The following is a 15159-nucleotide window of genomic DNA, read 5'->3' as shown; positions in this document are numbered from 1 at the left end:
TGTTGCAGTAGTTTTCTGTAGCGATTATAGGTGGGTTTTTGCAAGCATGTTAAGTAGTAGATCCCTGCTTGTTTCACTTGGTTTGGAATTTTTTTTTGTAGCTTTTCGGCAATATTGGTATTTTCCTCGCAGTCACAGTTTTCTTATAGTGCTAAGGTATACACGGACTTTCTTGCTTAGGTTGTCATGTTGATGTTTGTGTGCACAGGAAAAAGAAAACAAAGGGTGTACGAGGTTCGTTGATGCTGGTAGGACTTCTGTGTAAAGGCCCAGGTGCTGTGGTGGGAATACTGAAACATGCACCAAATTTATGCAAAAGGATTTGGTGGGTTGGACACTATTTTGGGCTCTGTTGCACTGGGGCCACTACCACTGCATGGAGACTGCTGAAAAGTTCAGATATTGGGAACTATAGTCGATGTTGTTTGTGACAAATTCGACTTCGACAATTTTTGACTTCCGTCAAGCAAGCCGTCCAGTTAATGAAAATTTTGCTAGTGACGGTGCTAGTGATGGAGGTGGTAGAGATAACCGCGTTTAAAACTTGCATCATCCCGTTTGCAGAGCTTATTCTGCAGCTGAAATGCAAAGAGGAAGTGGAAGTTTCAAATTCAACAAATCTCCTATGGTGGTGTATTTTCTGAATTCAAGAAATGCTTGTGGAAATCCTTGAGTTCCTTTCTCTTAGACATATTTATGTGCATGGAACAAATGTGAAAAGAATTGTATGTCTATTCTCATCTCAGGTCAGCAAGTCGCAACATGATTCAGGAGTACGAAATGTACTACAAGGATGAAAATGGGCAGCGTATTACTGACGTGTTCAAGTTCCAAGTGATGATTACGACATTCGAGATAGTGCTCAGTGACTGCATGGAGCTGCAAGCGCTGCCTTGGCGTGCTTGTGTGATTGATGAGGCCCACAGACTGAAAAACCGAAACTGCAAGCTTCTGGAGGGACTTCGGATGCTCAATCTTGTGAGTCCTCCCATTTTGCTATGTGAAGCATCATCATCATCATCAGCCTGACTACGCCCACTGCAGGGCAAAGGTCTCTCCCATGTCTCTCCAATTAACCCTGTCCTTCGCCAGTTGCGGCCACCGTATCCCCGCAAATTTCTTAATCTCATCCGCCAACCTAACTTTCTGCCGCCCCCTGCTACGCTTGCCTTCTCTTGGTATCCACTCCGTTACCCTTAAGGACCAGCACAATTTGTAATAAAATCTTTCTGTCACATTGGTTGTTGTAATGGTATGTAAGAAAAATAAATTAGCCTCTTGAGGTGATGGATTGGGGTCCACCTTACACCAGACTGAATATTTTGGTCATATGTCAGGCAGATCGTGCACCAAGCTCTTTGAGCTCATTCATCCTCAAGACTCCCGACTGTCTTGTTTTTCTTGGCAGATAGGTAGCACCATCTTTCAAGGACTTTTCCTGCGTGCATTTTTTTTTTTCTTGTTACCAAAGGGAACTACAGAGCCAACAGAAGTGCATTGGCACCAGTGCCACTCATTGCGACATTGTTAGTGGTCACATTTTACAAAAACTCGCATGAGTTCACTGACATTGAACATGGCTTCAGTGAGCAGGACCATCATGTCCTTTTGTCGGAAGATGCAGGAAGTTCATCTGACAACTCCGTTGAAGCAAGATGTGGTAGGAAAGAATGTGTCTCAATGTAACATTTATTAAACTTTCTGGCCTCCACTCAAGACAAGAAGGACATTGAGCACTTCCATGCAGTCTGGTTAGTGTTCAGGGACTAACAGTTGTAGGGGAGGCACAAGTAAACATTTCATTGACCGTTATTGCAGCAATCCCCTGCTAAGGATTGTTCTCTCTGGAACAGTCTATTCTGCAGCCAATCCCTTTCTGTATAGTCATTACTCAGTTATGCAGCAAACACACACATCTTGTGTAATGAGTGGTGCTCCAATATAAAGCAACCACTGGTTGTGCTAAAGTTGTTTTAAACAAGGGTTTGTTTTCTGAAAGCAGTATTGAGGGAATGCTTCTTCCTGAAGTGATCACTGGTCATTATTCGGCAAAGAATTTTGCTCGAGAAAAGGGATGTACCATAGGTGCAAAAAAATTAGCCGATGATTATGCATCTCGGTAATGTGATTTTTGAGCATAGCTGCCGCAGTACCTAAACCATAGGTGACCGCATACGGAACATGCAGTGCCGAATGGAAGCGGCTCTGGATTTTGTTTGACCTGGGCAACACACACAGTGTTCTGCTGCCTATGAGCTTTGCCTCGTGTGAATGACCAGCGCGCTACGCTACTCTTCTCTCCTCTCCATGCTGCCGCCATTCCCTCCCCCTCCGCCTTCCTCCTCCCACCCATTTTGCCGCCACCATAATCGGAGAGAGCCGGCGGCACTTGGGGCAAGCTCCATAGTTGCCAGCCACCTCATAGTGGTGCCATCTCTGTCAAGTGATGCTTACCTCATCGTTGACATCACTGCCGAGCAGATAGCCGCCGCGGTGGCTCAGTGGCTATGGTGCTCGGCTGCTGGCCCGAAAGACGCGGGTTCGATCCCGGCCGCGGCGGCTGAATTTCTTTGGAGGAGAAATTCGAGGCCCGTGTGCTGTGCGATGTCAGTGCACGTTAAAGAACCCCAGGTGGTCGAAATTTCCGGAGCCCTCCACTACGGCGTCTCTCATAGCCTTAGTCGCTTTGGGACGTTAAACCCCATAAACAAACAAACAAACTGCCGAGCAGATGACGGCGCGCGCTACTCTCCTGTACTCTTCATGCTGCTGCTGTTTCCCCCTTCTCCGCTTTCCTCCTCATGCTCTCTTCGCTGTTGCTGCCTTTCCTCGTTCGCTTCTCTGAGCCCTCATTTATACCAAGGCTGACGCCCATGCTTAATGCAGAAATGGATGCCTAAGAGCTGTGCTGTAAAATGCAAAATTTGTATGTGAAGATTTCACAGCTAGCTGGCATTTTTGTCGTAAATAAACATAATTTACAGTTGCATAACAACCAAACATCAAAGCACTTCCACGTGATAATTTTAAGACATTCACGTCAGTATTCGAATGCAAGGGGTGCCCCGACAGCTTTCTAAAGGTGCTGAGGAACCCAGATTTCATGCAAAAAAAGAGCACACATACGCAAGGCCCCTCAAAAAATGGCCAAATTCCATTACAATGACTGGTTCTATGGTGAAACAGTCTGATATAAGCAATTGAAGTATGATTAGTCCAAAAGTATAAAGGGTGAAAGAGAATTGGGGGTTGCGGCTTGCGTGAGTTTTTCAGGTAACACTAAAAGTACTCCAAAGAACCAAAGGGTTCAACCCGTGGAGCCCAGTTTGAGTACCTCTTTTCCAGTGGTCCTTTCGATTTCTGTACATTCACTGCTTGAGCTGCTTTCTAGCCAAGGAACAAGGGGCAATAATTCGAAAATGTATGATGGTGTGCCAAAACATCGACATGTGACTCATGAATATCTACATAATAAAGCTTGATCTGCATGACTCCAGTATGTTATGCTGAGCCCACATTCATAAATTTTGGGAAATAACGAATTGAGGACATTGGGTTCTTGAAGGTTTCACTTTGTGAATAGCTAAAGTACAGATCGGAGCAGGCTTCTCTAGAGCATTCGTGTGGTATAACACAAATTTGTAGTGTCAGCAGCGTGGTGCTCGTCCCTTTGTTGCTTGCTTGTCTATGCAGCTGCAGTTTAGCACACACATTTTCCTTTGTACATGTTTCAAACTTTCTCTTCCTTGCTCCACAGTGAACTGCTCGAATGCCATGGACAACCCTGCTCATATCTGTACATGTTTGCTTGCATTTGTTAAGGTTGTACGCGTTTGCTGTGAATGTATTGTATTGTTTTCTTGGTACGTCATAAATCGTCGAAGGCGCTTTGATCGTTTTTCAAGTTAAACTTTGCACCTTTATTACAGGAGCACAGTGTTTTGCTGACTGGGACTCCACTGCAGAACAATGTGGAGGAGTTGTTCAGCCTGCTGAATTTCTTAGAGCCTAGCCGTTTCAGCTCCACTGAGACGTTCATGGAAGAGTTTGGCGACCTGAAGACTGAAGGCCAGGTCGACAAGCTCAAAGCGGTGTGTGCCTCTTCACTGTTTGACTTGTGGTGCCATTAAACAGCTTCCCACCAGTATTATTAATGCTGATTGTATGTTTCTTTTTTTCCAGTTGCTGAAGCCCATGATGCTACGGCGTCTCAAAGAGGATGTTGAAAAGAGCCTGGCACCTAAGGAAGAAACCATTGTTGAGGTAATGTAATCACTTTTTACTTACTTTATTTATATTTGTATAGTGTTTTGGTAATTTAATTATAGTGTGAAAGCAGATTATACGACTTGAAGTACAAAGATGCAGTGTAATTTGCTTTCTAGCAGGTTTCTTAACTTTTTCTGGAGTGACTACTCTGTTGAGGCTAATGTATTTCGAGGGCTGAAGCTTCTACAGTCGTGGACCGATTTTTCGGACTTGGCGGAACACTAGAAATGGTCCCAGTAATCAAACGGTCCAACAAATCTGTCAACTTCAAAAAAATCACTTTGCTAAAGGAAACCGACTTGAAAAATCTCGAATTTCATAACTTCTCATGATAATCTCGAATTTCATAACTTCTCATGATATGCTTTGTGAGCTCTAATATTTATTACCTACTAATGAGTCGGAGCCATGTTTTCACCATGTCTGCAAATATTAGTATTGAGTCTTAGTCATGTTTTTGTCATGTCCGTCACTGTTTATTATAGAACTTTTATAGAATTTTTTTTTGTATTTACAATATATATATTTTTTTATATATTAAAATATTTTTTTATAGATTTATAGAACTTGCATTCTGTTGCTATTTCAAGCAGCAGGGTGCGTGCCTGTCTGGCCTTTTGCACAGTGTGCCTGTGAACTTGAGGTGGGTTATATTCAGGTGTTGGGTTTAAACTGAAAAACTAAATAGTAAAATATAAACAATTAAAGTACGCTGAATTCAATTCCTGAAATTTGGTTTTAACCAAAGAATGGTTATTAAATCTTTGACACATGGTGCAGCTAGCAGGCTATTAAGTTGGAGTTGTGTTCTGTCAGAGGAGAAAATTAACGAAGTGCTGGAGCCAGGTGTTTGGTGAGGTGGTGTACGGTTGGAATGGGAAGCACAGATGCGCATTTTAACGTGATCGTGTTAAGGGTCCCGTGTCATAGAGAAGTCAGTGTCGGTGTCGTTGGCTGTGAGCGAGAAATTAACGAAAAATCCCCAGAGGAGGAACCTAGGAAGCATGTGGGCCACCTAGGTCACGTGACCTTGTGGCGTCATCGCAATTGCCCAACGGGTTGGGAACAAACTGTCCGCTGTGGCAGGTGGCAGTTAGATTAACGATTGGTTGCGAGAGATTGCTTGGGAAAAGCAACCTGGGTCTCGCGAGGCTCACTGGTGGCAGCACCTGGCATCTTCCAGCGCAGTGACGCATTACTTAACCACTGCACCACGATGCCAGGAGTAGCATGAGGACTTCTAGGTATCTATGAATGTTAAATAGAGAATGACCAATTCCGCATATATGGGCATTAACCCATTAAAGCTGTCGCACCATACCCTTAGGGTGGAGTTTATGCATCCCTTTCAGCTTTTGAGGTACTGCTCTGTTACCTTGCATGCCTCTGAAAACGGAATACTGGGAAAGATGTGGGTTCGATCCCGGCAGCGACGGTTGGATTTCGATGGAGGCGAAATGAGAGAGACCTGTGTACTGTGCAATATCAGAGCACATTGAAGAACTCCAGGCGGTTTAAATTATCTGGAGCCCTCTATTATTGCGTCCCTCATAGCATGAGTCGCTTTGGGACATTAAAACTCCATAAACCAAATGAAACCGAAGCTCTACCTCGTTGCCATATGTTGCCTGTCAGCATAGCGCTGCTCACTGTCATCACCTGCCTAGGGCAGTACTTTGCTAAGCAGGCATTCCCACTGCTTGCGAAGATACTAGAAATCATGCATGAATGTCACGAAAAAGTTTCATGTTCTGTCTACCACAATGGTTAAAAGGCAATTCCATTGCTGTCGTGAGCACGCAGATCACGTGATGCCCCGCCCCCTCGCTCAAGCTAGCACAGTAATCCAGATAACAGGGCAGCCCATCTTTTAGAAATTAATTCATTCTTGCTTTTGTTTATTTCCATCGGTTACTTTTTTTTTTTACAGGTGATAGCATTTATAGCAAGCACAGCTATAAATGCTCTACCTGTAATTAAAGATGATTTGTGTTTTAATTTATAGTAAATGAATGCTGAAGTTGACAAAAGCTCAAGATAAACTTGGGCTTTTCACTGCTCGTGAATAGTACCACATTATATTGGTAAAAAAGTAAAACAGTAATTCATTCACAGGAAATGATATTCACTGGAAAAAATTGAAAACATTTTTCTGAAACAAACAGAAAAAAGTCCGCAAATTTTCAGAAAATAAAAAGCAAAACATCCAACTCCTAGTTATAATCTGAACGCAGTCAAGGTGCATTGGTGTGGAACACTTGACTTTTGCATGCCTGGTTTTGTTGTGCAAATTCTGTCATTATGTAATTTTTAACTCTGTGACAGAGTTCCTTTTCTCCTTTAACCACTAGTGAAAATATTGTTTATAGGTGGAGCTAACTAACATCCAGAAGAAGTACTACCGGGCCATTCTGGAACGCAATTTTGCCTTTTTGACGAAAGGTGGTGTGGGCACTAATGTCCCGAATCTCATGAACACCATGATGGAGCTACGAAAATGCTGCATTCATCCTTATCTTATCAAAGGTGCGTATGGGTGTGGATTTGTTTTTGAGAACCTTGTGTAATGACATAAGCATCTTCCTACTAGTTGTATGGTTTTGCCTGGGCATTTCCCATAGATGCAGCCCTTGGCTGATAAATCCTTTACATTGTTTGCTCAAACTTAGATGTTACATGCGATACTTTGGGCACTTGATTGTCAGTTTTGAAAAATATGGGGGTGGAGAAAAAAATTGGTTATTTCGTGTGTGAAAAATTAGGTATAAACACAATCTGTTTTTAATCATAGTTAGGACATTTGTACAACGAGAACAAACATTACCACTCATTTATTGATTTTTTTTTTTGTGAGATGCAATATGCTGTCATTCCACAAATATACCTTAGTTACATCAAGAATATGTTTAAAGTTTTTATGGTTAACCTTCGCTTGTTTCTGTTAATGTTTTACTTACTTTATTATCACCTTCATTCATAGCATATCATTACCCATCCTATGCCTGTCAAGCCTCTGCAGATACAGTATTTGCACGAATGCAGTGAGAGTTCGTTTTCTTGAATCCACTTCATAATGGACCTCATATCTTATGTTTGAACCCAAAGTATGGATATTAGCCCAAACTTCTCTTCCTCTTTCGTAAAGAGCTCCACTACTGTAGAGCACAGTAATGTTTACTTCTGAAGGCTATGCTGTCTTTTTTTTTTTTTGCTTTTGAGAAAAACTACACGAGTGCAACCAAAACGATGGTCATTTTTGCTGCCATCATTTTGGTTGCACACCTTGTATGCAACTTCCTTAGCATTCCTCGCGAGCACTCTAGGCTGCTCTTGGGAGAAAACTCAATGCAATTTATTGCAGTCTAGTTATCTTTCACAGTAAAAACTTTATGGTCTTCAGAATACTTATTATGACCTAGTATTTGGTAGTATATGATAGTTTTAGCCGCTTGGGCACCATAAAACCCAACCCAACACAGCACAATCGTTCTGCTACTTGGCCTTTAATGTTTAAATTAAATGACTTCCTTCTGCTGAGTTTGTAAACTGCCTTATTTTTTGACCATCTGAACAATCTCCTCAGAGTCTAGAACGATTGGTCTGTGTCCGTGTAACTAAATGGAGAGTTGCTCCTGTTGACTGTGAGTCTGGAGCTTCTTTGTACAGAACCTTTGGCTGAGATTGCTGTTTAGTGGGATAGTGAGGAATTGGGTTTGCCTCCTTGTGTTTGCTGATGTGAGAAACTGTTGTGCAGGAGCGGAGGAGCAGATCCTGCAGGAGTACCGGCTCCAGCACGGTGACTCCTTGGACATGACACTCAATGCTCTGGTGCAAGCATCGGGGAAGCTGGTGTTGCTGGACAAACTGCTTCCTAAGCTTAAAGACGGTGGCCATCGAGTACTGGTTTTTTCTCAGATGGTGCGTTGCCTGGACTTGCTTGAGGACTACCTTGTCCACAAAAGGTCAGCATTTCTTATATGTGTTTGTTGAATGAACTTTTTTTCTCCGGGGACCTGTCTACTATGATGATTTGCCATGCTAATACTGAGTGGTGTCATTATTTGACGACCACTATGGGTGAAAGCTTTCTCAATTTGCTCTGAGTATGACAGTGAGATATCTGTAGCCAGCCTGCCATTGCTGGTCGGAGAGTAATTTTGATCGTGGCTTCCTTTGTTTCAGGTACCCTTATGAGCGAATTGATGGGAGGGTTCGAGGAAATCTTCGCCAGGCTGCCATTGATAGGTTTTGCAAGCCAGGTTTGTGTCGTGTAACTTTGTTCCTTCTGTTTTTTTTTTAATGCAGTTGTATTGATTGTACATGACTCTTTCCTGCTTATACAGTCGAACCTCAATATATTGAACACAAGCATAACGAATAATTGGCTGTATTGAACTTTTGGAAATTCTTCTTTATGAACGTTGCAATTTTGTATCGAATTCTAAGTGTGGTTGGAAATAAAATGAACATACTGTAATAGAGCTGCAAACTGGGCTAGGTGGTGCATCTGCATCTTAAACTGGGGACACTGCGCTGCGTCCCGTCTACTACTTGTGCTCTGTCAGTGTCTCTTAGCACAGTACCTGCAGTTCAAAGTAAAATGAACGTGTTGAACTCCTCAGAACCAATTGGTGCCTGCACAGATGGCAGACATCAGGCTTTGCCGTACTGCACAAGTGGCTTGTGGTGATGAGGCAAATGTTTGCGTCATGGTTCGCGCCTTTATACTACACATGCCAACAGCGGCACGAAAGATATAGCAGCCTGCAGCTTTGGATATCCAAGTGGTCAACAAGCGTTTGTGCATCTTAGTTCCACAAACAGTGCCTTGGAAGCAGTGGCATGGGTGGGTGTAGCCTTGCAGTAACTATCCTGTGGTGCAGCTGTCCAACTCGTCGGCTGTAACGGAGGTGGTGAAGACAGTAGTACCTTACTCTCGAGAGTTTCATTTTTCATTCGACACTGCTTTAATGCTGGGAAACCTCCGTAGCTGACACTTAGTCTGCTGCCGCTGTATGCTGGCAGTGGTGTGCAGGAAGCCAGCCTAACCTATATATATTTGATGCTGTTCTTTGTGGCGTCTGCAGTCACTATGAGCCCCTTGAAATTGGTGGAAGGTTTTTAAAAATGGCCTCCCTCTGCTTTTCAGTAATGGCTGCCCGAGTTCCTGTCCTTTGACTAAATAAATTGCGCTGCTGTTGCACGTGTTCTTGGTGAAATTTTATATTGCAAATTCTGGCATCGAGCTATTTTATGGTTTTTGACTTGTGCGCTATATTGAGGTTCAACTGTACTCTTTTGATAAAGATTTTTGCAATATTATTGTTGTTTGAAACTAGCTGGCAAGTTATGTACAGTCGCTGACCAATTTTTCAGATGCTCTAGTGACTTTGAAAATGTCCAAAAAAATAGTCTGAAAACTTGAAGTTCACCGAAGAAATTCAGTTTTCTTACAACTTCTAATTGCCATTATGGTGGAGGTAGGGGTCAGTTATATGCACATGCTGAAGCTGCACTTCACTGCATCTCCCTGCCTTGTGCATATAGACAGTGGGCGGTGACTGCTTTCATGGGCTTGGCATTCAATAGTTATAGTGCTGGCAGTATGTCACAAACGCATGGGATGGGACAAAGTTAGCACGTGAAAACGAACCGTCCGTTGTGGGAATTGCACCTGCCTTATGGAAGACCAGAAAAGAAACTGAGAAAATGGTAACAAGGCTTGGAAAACACAGCTGACAAATGACCGAAGCGTGTGCTTCAGTGACGTTGGCCTTTGTAATTAGGCCTGGTGGCTAAAGCCAAAAACCAGATCCAACAATACGTTACTGTATACACTCAGTGGTGGCTTGCATATAATGAGAGGTGGTTTGCCTGTCATCAAATCCCCAGATATTGTCCATGTCGCAGTTGAAATTTTGGGGCTGTGATGCATTTTCTAGTGGTTACACGTTCCGCGTATTGAACAGCACTGCTAGTTTCTTCCACTCACCATTTCTGTAAAGCTGTTTGCCTGTAATGCGTATTTCTGCGGTCTGGTCGTGTGTTTGGGGTGAGAGGACTCGGCACAGATAAGTTCCATGAACTGTGGCTACTGCAGTAGAGTCTCGATAGTACAAATCTCGCGGTGTCGCAAAACATGTTTGTTTCATCAAAAACAATTAAACTCTATGTGACAAAGCACAGGAACTGTATTCACGCAGATATGTGTATGGCTAATGAGATATATTTATGACTGCGCCACCAGGGCTTGCAATGCCTACCGTGCAACTCGCGATTGCTACTTTGTCCATAAGCAAGCCTAGTGTGACCACTCACTGCTTGCGGCCCGCTGGTGATTGCGACGTCGGCGATGAAATTCGCGCCACTGACTGCTTGCAATATGTCGATCACGTGTTAGCAATGTGCAGGCTGGACTTTGTACTCGAGGTTGTGGTCGCAGCTCGTGCATTTGCATTATTCATAGCGGGTAGGGAGAGTGTTCGGAACATCTTAAATCCTACTCATTGTACACAGTGCATTCCGGCTAGGGAATTTTATAAATTCGTACCGTCCTGAAATTCATATCAACCGTGTTCGTATCACTGAGATTCTGCTGTATTCAAGTTTTTGTATTGGACGATGTCGGAGAACGGTATGAACTCACAAACATGCGCAAACTTGTGGAGAATATCTGCAATGCCATTTAAGAGGAACCCTTTTAGTTTGAGCTCCACTTTATTCGAACAAATTTTCTGTTCCTCGTGCACTGGATTAACATAAGTTTATAACTTTGCACTGTATTAACTTTATAAGATAATAGTACTGTGACGAGTGCAAATGAGGTCCAAAAATTCAAGCAGTCAGTTGTGATGAGCTCTAGAGGCATGTGGTGCTGCTGCAAAAAAGTCTTCATAATCAAGCATGAATGAAAAATCGGGTCCGAAGTTTTGGTTGGCGAATGTATTTCGAAAGCTGTAAGAATATGTTTTCATGAAAGGCTAACGGTATTGTTTTTCTTTTCTAGACTCTGACCGATTTGTATTTTTGCTGTGCACTCGAGCGGGAGGCTTGGGTATCAACCTCACTGCTGCCGACACTGTCATAATTTTTGACTCCGATTGGAACCCTCAGAATGACCTCCAGGTGTGCTACTGATCCTATTTTTGTTAAGCAGTAAAAACGATAAGTGTTTTAAGAGTTGTGATGAAATTGCTTCTGGTGCACTTTGCAGGCACAAGCTCGTTGCCATCGAATTGGACAGTCGAAAGCGGTCAAGGTATATCGCCTTATCTGTCGAAACACATATGAACGAGAGATGTTCGACAAAGCCAGCTTGAAGCTTGGTTTGGACAGGGCAGTCTTGCAGTCAATGAACTCTCAAAAGGAAAGTCTTGGGGTGAATCAGCAGCTAACCAAGCAAGAAATTGAAGATTTGCTCCGTAAGGGTGCCTATGGTGCCATTATGGATGATGATGGAGAAGGAAACAATTTTTGTGAAGAAGATATTGACCAAATCCTGCTGCGGCGGACACATACCATCACCATTGAGTCGGAAGGGAAAGGCTCTACATTCTCCAAGGCATCCTTTACAGCTTCATCCACACGCAGTGACATAGAAATTGATGACCCAAACTTTTGGGAGAAATGGGCCAAGAAGGCAAACTTAGATGTGGATGAGCTGAAGGGTAGAAATGAGCTAATTTTGCAAGAACCTCGTAGGCGCACTCAGACGAAACGTTTTGGCACTGATGACAACATGTTAGACCTGTCAGAACTGGAGTCTAGCGATGAAGATGACGAGACAGGAGTGCGCACCAGAGGAAGTCGGCGTTCACGGCATCGTGACTCACCAGTGATAGGTGGTCGGGCACGCCGGGGTGGTCGAGCCAGCCGAGGTTTCTCTGAGGATGAGTTTCTGGGTGACATTGCACCTGGAAATTGGACTCGCACCGAGTGCTTTCAAGTGGAGAAAGGCTTGCTCACATTTGGTTGGGGCCGTTGGGAAGAGAGCATAGCTATTGGACTTTGGAGACGACGAGTCACACCAAAAGACGTTGAGGACATCTCCAGGGTTGTGGTACGTCTGTTGGATATTTGAGCATGTCTAGTTGATTCCAGGCGAGTAAAGTGGCCTGAATACAATGTGTCCTCTCGCATTTGCAGCTGTTGTACTGCTTGCGGCACTACAAAGGTGATGAGAAGATCAAGGGCTTCATTTGGGATCTGATAGCACCTACTGAAGATGGCGAGACCAGAATCCACAAGAATCACTCGGGTACGGTTTTTTACAAAATGCGTATTTGTGCTGTGTTTTTCTGATAAGTACGAGATTAGAGCTGATTAATGTTTTGATGGACAGGCTTGTCGGCACCTGTGCCAAGGGGACGCAAAGGCAAAAAGCTGAAGAATGGGAAAGGAGAGCCTGATTCGCCTGACATGCTGGCTGATTGGGCTCGGGATGACCAGTACAACCCCGATCTCCTCCTCTGCGATGATGGCTACCGTAAACACTTGCATCGGCATGCCAACAAGTAAGGCTGTACTTTTCATTTGTTATGGTTCTTCATTTGTTCATACATGTGCATTCTCATTTTGTAGGGTCCTCCTGAGGGTCCGCCTTCTCTACTACCTAAAACATGAGATCATAGGAGAATTGCACCAGCAAGTGTTCGCAGGAGTGCCAGCCAGGTCAGTACGGTGCAGACAGATGGCTACCACGGTCTTATCTGCCGCAAAACATTGTGATACAGTCGCAAATCTATTTTTCAGACTCTGTGGGACCTGAAAAACGATCTGAATAATCTAAAAGTCCGAAAAACCTGTGAACTGAAAAAAAAAAAAAACCTCTTCTGGGGAAATCTGGCTGGTAATAATAGATTTTCAAGCTCGAGTCAAACTTTTGCCGTAATCACCCCACCTCGCATCACGATACTGGACTGTGCAATGTGGTTGCGGGTCATGGCTTTTTGCACCGCACCGTGATGAGTGCCTGGGCCCGCGCAGCGAGAACAGTTTTTTCTGGTGCCACGACAGTTGCAAAGACAGTGAGGGAACGCACTGGAAGAAGCAAGATGGAGAGAGTGCCTCTGACTGTGCACCCACCCCCCATGTCCCCACATCACCCCACGCCACTTGCAGCGTCGTTGCTGCGTCTTAAGCCGCGGTGAATGCTGCCACTGTCCCCCTTTCAATGCAGTCTTGTGCTTTTCATTGTAGGCCATCCTGATGATAACGAAAAGCGTGCTGTTAGCTCTAGTGACAACAATGAGGGACAAATGGGCAAGCCACCAATCCCCATCCAAATGCTTCCATTTAAATCAAAGATGGTGCCTTTCACAGCAGCAAAGGGTCGGTTGTTTAGGACAGTGATGCCCGCTTGCAGCTATGTTGGGTTGAAAAACCAACTTTCAGTTCAAAAAACGATCGCTATAGCATTTCTGACATCTATTTTAGTTTGAAAAATCAAACTTTTAAACTCCACAGGTTCCGAAATACCAGTCATGAATATGTTCGTGTTCCTATGAGATGCCTGACGGTTCCTCAGTAAAGTCCGAACTATATAGGCTAGCAAGTCCAAATTGTTGGAGTCTGAAATATCAGTCAGCTAAATTCCAGACAATTCATTCCTGGAACGTGAGACCAAGGGTTTTATTGCTGAATGTTTAATTGTGTTTAGAGTGATTATCGCTTTGACTTTGTTGCAAATTTGTGCATTGTAGCATTTCCATTTTATGCCATACTGTGCCAAGAGAGCCGCACTGCCATCTTGCAGTGGAACAGTAATTGGGCTCTAAATTTGAGTAATTTTGCCAAGCAGGGGCTAATTGAAAGAAGCTGGCTTGCCTTCAACGAAGAACACCAACAGAGCTGGGCAGTGCATGGCAAAAACAGGCCTGAAAAGCAAGACAACAAAGCTGGAAAAAATACTGAGTGACTTTGGTGATGTCCTTCTGGAGAATATTTGCTAGTTTGAGGACATAGTAAACAGCGTTTTGACGCGGGATAGATGAAACAGCGTAGCACAGGGAACTGACTAACAAATAAGTTTATTCTGCTGGGAAATTGAAAGAGCAAGGTGGCAAGGATGAGGAATTATGAAAATAAAGATATTTAGCAGACAAAAATGGCAGAAAAGGGGTTGGAGGGGAGGAAAGGGAGGGAGGGATGATGATGAAAAGCCTTTATTTAATAAAAGAGGAGAGCCCCGCAATGGGTGGAGTCCCTATTCCGGGACCCCATTGGTCGAAGCCGCCAGCTTAGCCCTCTTGACCAAAGCCTTTTGGGCCTGAAGGTCCGAGCAGCCAAGCAGGGCCGCCTCCCATTGAGGGAGGGAGGGGGGCGGGGGGAGGTGGGGGTCCATAGGGGTATCCGCGTCTTGTCCTGTGCTTTCCTCTCTTCGTCCCTCGTCATTTTGCGCAGTTGCAATATGCACTCCATTGTCAACCACCAACTAGCCCGTCTTCACTTGTTACAAGTTAACTGTGTCAGGTTTTTACTATACTACTATGCCCATGACATAGTGTTTTGAAAGGAGATGGTGTGCTTTCCTCTCTTCATCCCTCGTCGTTTTGTGCGGTTGCAATATGCACTCCATTGTCAACCACCAACTAGCCCGCCTTCACTTGTTACAAGTTAACTGTGTCAGGTTTCTACTATACTACTATGCCCATGACATAGTGTTTTGAAAGGAGATGGTGTGCTTTCCTCTCTTCATCCCTCGTCGTTTTGTGCGGTTGCAATATGCACTCCATTGTCAACCACCAACTAGCCCGCCTTCACTTGTTACAAGTTAACTGTGTCAGGTTTCTACTATACTACTATGCCCATGACATAGTGTTTTGAAAGGAGATGGTGTGCTTTCCTCTCTTCATCCCTCGTCGTTTTGTGCGGTTGCAATATGCACTCCAT

At 43.9% G+C, this 15159-nt stretch overlaps 1 protein-coding gene and 1 non-coding gene across 5 annotated transcripts in view; both read left to right on the top strand.

Annotated features, from left to right (window-relative positions):
* Nucleotides 1-15159, top strand: part of kis (chromodomain helicase DNA binding protein kismet) — a 128306-nt gene that overhangs the window by 37543 nt on the left and 75604 nt on the right. For all 4 annotated transcript variants that reach the window (XM_089579789.1, XM_089579787.1, XM_089579788.1 and 1 more), the window contains exons 11-21: nucleotides 747-978; nucleotides 3930-4091; nucleotides 4183-4263; nucleotides 6639-6795; nucleotides 8024-8231; nucleotides 8452-8528; nucleotides 11276-11394; nucleotides 11483-12328; nucleotides 12415-12526; nucleotides 12611-12782; nucleotides 12850-12939. In XM_089579789.1, the coding sequence (XP_089435915.1) occupies nucleotides 747-978; nucleotides 3930-4091; nucleotides 4183-4263; nucleotides 6639-6795; nucleotides 8024-8231; nucleotides 8452-8528; nucleotides 11276-11394; nucleotides 11483-12328; nucleotides 12415-12526; nucleotides 12611-12782; nucleotides 12850-12939 (2256 nt within the window). The remainder of the gene's footprint in view (nucleotides 1-746; nucleotides 979-3929; nucleotides 4092-4182; nucleotides 4264-6638; nucleotides 6796-8023; nucleotides 8232-8451; nucleotides 8529-11275; nucleotides 11395-11482; nucleotides 12329-12414; nucleotides 12527-12610; nucleotides 12783-12849; nucleotides 12940-15159) is intronic.
* On the top strand, nucleotides 8287-8377 carry LOC149350685 (small nucleolar RNA U6-53/MBII-28). Its single transcript, XR_016291959.1, has one exon. It is a non-coding gene; the product is annotated as a small nucleolar RNA U6-53/MBII-28 (small nucleolar RNA).

This window comes from Amblyomma mixtum, chromosome 3, assembly GCF_055824585.1.
Source record: "Amblyomma mixtum isolate Tamu chromosome 3, ASM5582458v1, whole genome shotgun sequence".
In the NCBI taxonomy this organism is placed as follows: domain Eukaryota; kingdom Metazoa; phylum Arthropoda; class Arachnida; order Ixodida; family Ixodidae; genus Amblyomma; species Amblyomma mixtum.
Note: the sequence above shows the minus strand (reverse complement) of the source record. Positions and strands in the feature narration are given on the sequence as shown.